General features: G+C 50.9%; 1 protein-coding gene across 1 annotated transcript in view; it reads right to left on the bottom strand.

The window, feature by feature from the left end:
* Window positions 1-137: 137 nt before the first annotated feature.
* The window catches only part of LOC104960735 (extracellular calcium-sensing receptor-like), a 6429-nt gene continuing 3925 nt past the window's right edge, over window positions 138-2641 (bottom strand). The window contains exon 11 of the mRNA XM_010788892.1: window positions 138-574. Coding sequence (XP_010787194.1) covers window positions 138-574 — 437 coding nt within the window. The remainder of the gene's footprint in view (window positions 575-2641) is intronic.

Here is a 2641-nt window from a genome sequence, read left to right as displayed (position 1 = left end):
CCCAAACAGCTCCCCTGGCTCGACTGGCACGCTACGGAGGACTCTCCTACATGTCTCCGTTAGTGGTGACTGAGCAAGCCAAACCTGGCGGCGAGTCTGCACCAACAAGGACATAACTCGTCCCAATTCCCTAGAAATTAGGGCAAAGGTTCGCAGTGATGCATCACTGATGCCTGGCAAGAAGGCTCAGCCAGAGCCTGCTGCAGAGAGGTAGAGACAGCCAGCATCAGATGGGAGAGGGAGTTCCTGATACGACCCATGCGTGCCGCTGCGTCGTAGGCCTCACAGAGCTGTTTGTGTGTGACCCTGCACTGAGGCCGAGGGCACCTGACCTCAGGCCTTAGAGCCTCATCAGAAGCCAAAATCAGGGAGGCCGTACGAATAATGGCCGCCATGGAGTCGTCCTTCACGCCCTGCAGAGAACCCTGAGCAGAGGAAAGGGAAGCCTCCTCGAGCGGGACCTCGTCCTCCACCTCTTCATTGGAGAGGTTTGCCGAAGCCGCTAGCGACAAGGCATCCTCATACAGAGGTGCGGCAACCGAAGGAGGGGCAGGCGGCACGCTAGCAGCCCTGGCTGAAGGGCCAAGAGGAGCGACTTCATCGTGTCCATGTCGGCAGCTAGCTGATCCACTTTAGAGGACAGCCTGTTTCTAGTCCTCCTATTGGGGGGTGCACCCTTAGCCATGGCTCCCTCAAGTCGCTGGGAACGGCCGAACTGATCTGGAGGAGGATGTGACAAGGAGAGGTGTCCGTTGGCTGCTGCCAGACGTTCTACCTCAGTGATTCTAGCCACTCTGAGCGCCCGAGGCATGCAGCTACAGTTCATGCAGGTTTAGATGCTTTGATGCTCCAGGCCGAGGCAGGAGGGGCAGCGGTCATGGTCGTCCTCGGGCTCAAGAGAAGCCATACAGACACTACATGAATGAGCCATTCTGTAGGTAGCCAGATGCAGTGTAGCCGGGAGCGGGAACACAGCCTTCACCAGCTACCTGCTGAACGGAAAGAGTAGAGCAATGCTGCTACTCGCTGAACAGAAAGAGGGATGTAATTACACCCACGTTACCGGCAGAGGGAGCGAGAGCACTGCCTTCACCTATCTGGGTTAATAAACAAGGCAGTTTAGCGTCTACCGGGAGCGGGGGCGAGAACACTGCCTTCACAGCTACCTGCTGAACGGAAAGGGTAGAGCGGTGCTGCTACTCGCCGAACAGAAAAAGGGATGTAACTACACCCACGCTCCCGGCAGAGGGAGCGGGAGCGAGAGCACTGCCTTCACCTGGCTGGGTAAAATAAAGAAGCTTTAACACAAAGCTAAGACCAGAAACTGGCTTCTAAAGAAAAAACAGCACAAGAAACTCCGGTGCTTATCCCGGCGTCAGCCGATTGGCTGCAGCCGCTACTGCTAACTAGCCAAACAAGAAACACAGCTAAAGCCAGAAACTCAAAATGCTAATAATAGCTTGGCACAAGGCCGCGGTCAGAACAAGTACAAAAGCACAGCAAGGGCAACTCCTGGGAGAGGGAGCGGAAACACTACCATCACCAACCAAGCCGACACCAACCTGTCCGAACAAAGTCTCTGCGCAGCCACAGCTCCTGGAGGACGGGTAAGCCCGCGGCCCCGACTGGATGAGTCGTGAAGCTGCACGCAGCCAGCTGTTGCAGAGAATCCTTGAACAAATGTTCCAACCGAACGAACGCTGTAGGCTACAAAAATGTAGCCACGGTACTCTTGCGTAGCGAGAAGAGGAAAAGGAACAGACCCTCTGACGACACCGGCTGATATAGCCGGTGTCACGTGGGTCACAGGTGACGTTGTTGTTATTGGTACTCGAGCTGCACATGCGCGCGATGGACATATCAGTGCTAAAGCACTGCCTCTGGCGGTCAGTAGGGACGAAATAGAACTACAATTCTACCCGTGATATACACTCATTATGTCAAGGCTAAGAACCAATCAGATTGCTTGATTTGACTTGTCTGTTTTATAAATAGAGGATATACATATTTATACTTATTTGTATTATTGTATTCGGGATTGTTGGAAACGTTATTTCGATGTACAAACACACAGAACAATTGACATTAAAGTTGACTTTGATTCAAAAGCTTAATAACTGTTGATTTGGTAAGTAAAGGTTGATAAAGCTGACAATGCTATGCAAAGTAATGGCAGATACTCTCTCTCGCATGTACATAATACGGGAACCTGTACACTGTACATAAAATAACAATATTTACATCCACTGTTTTATACCATTTGGCCTCTAGAGGAAAGCTGAAAGTAAACAAAAAATCTTAAAGATCGTGTGCCTTAAATCTGCAAAAAATGATGGATATAGTGGAGGAGGTTATATATGATATAAGCTGAGGGTTAGGCTAGGTTTCTTCTACAGGAACAAGTCCTGTTTCTCGCTTGAGGCCAGGAAAAGGCTCTGTGACCTTTTGACCTGTGCTGGACTATGGTGATCTGATGTATATGAATGCACCTGCCTATTGCCTGGTCAAGTTAGATGCTGCGTATCACAGTGCACTGAGATGTGTGACAAAGTGTAAAGCATGAACCCATCACTGTACCCTGTATGCAAGGGCTGGTCTTGTCTTTCACTAACTGTACGGAGGCTCACGTCACGTGGTACAC

The sequence above is a fragment of the Notothenia coriiceps genome, unplaced genomic scaffold (genome assembly GCF_000735185.1).
Source record: "Notothenia coriiceps isolate Sejong01 unplaced genomic scaffold, NC01 NC01_scaffold00032318, whole genome shotgun sequence".
In the NCBI taxonomy this organism is placed as follows: domain Eukaryota; kingdom Metazoa; phylum Chordata; class Actinopteri; order Perciformes; family Nototheniidae; genus Notothenia; species Notothenia coriiceps.
Note: the sequence above shows the minus strand (reverse complement) of the source record. Positions and strands in the feature narration are given on the sequence as shown.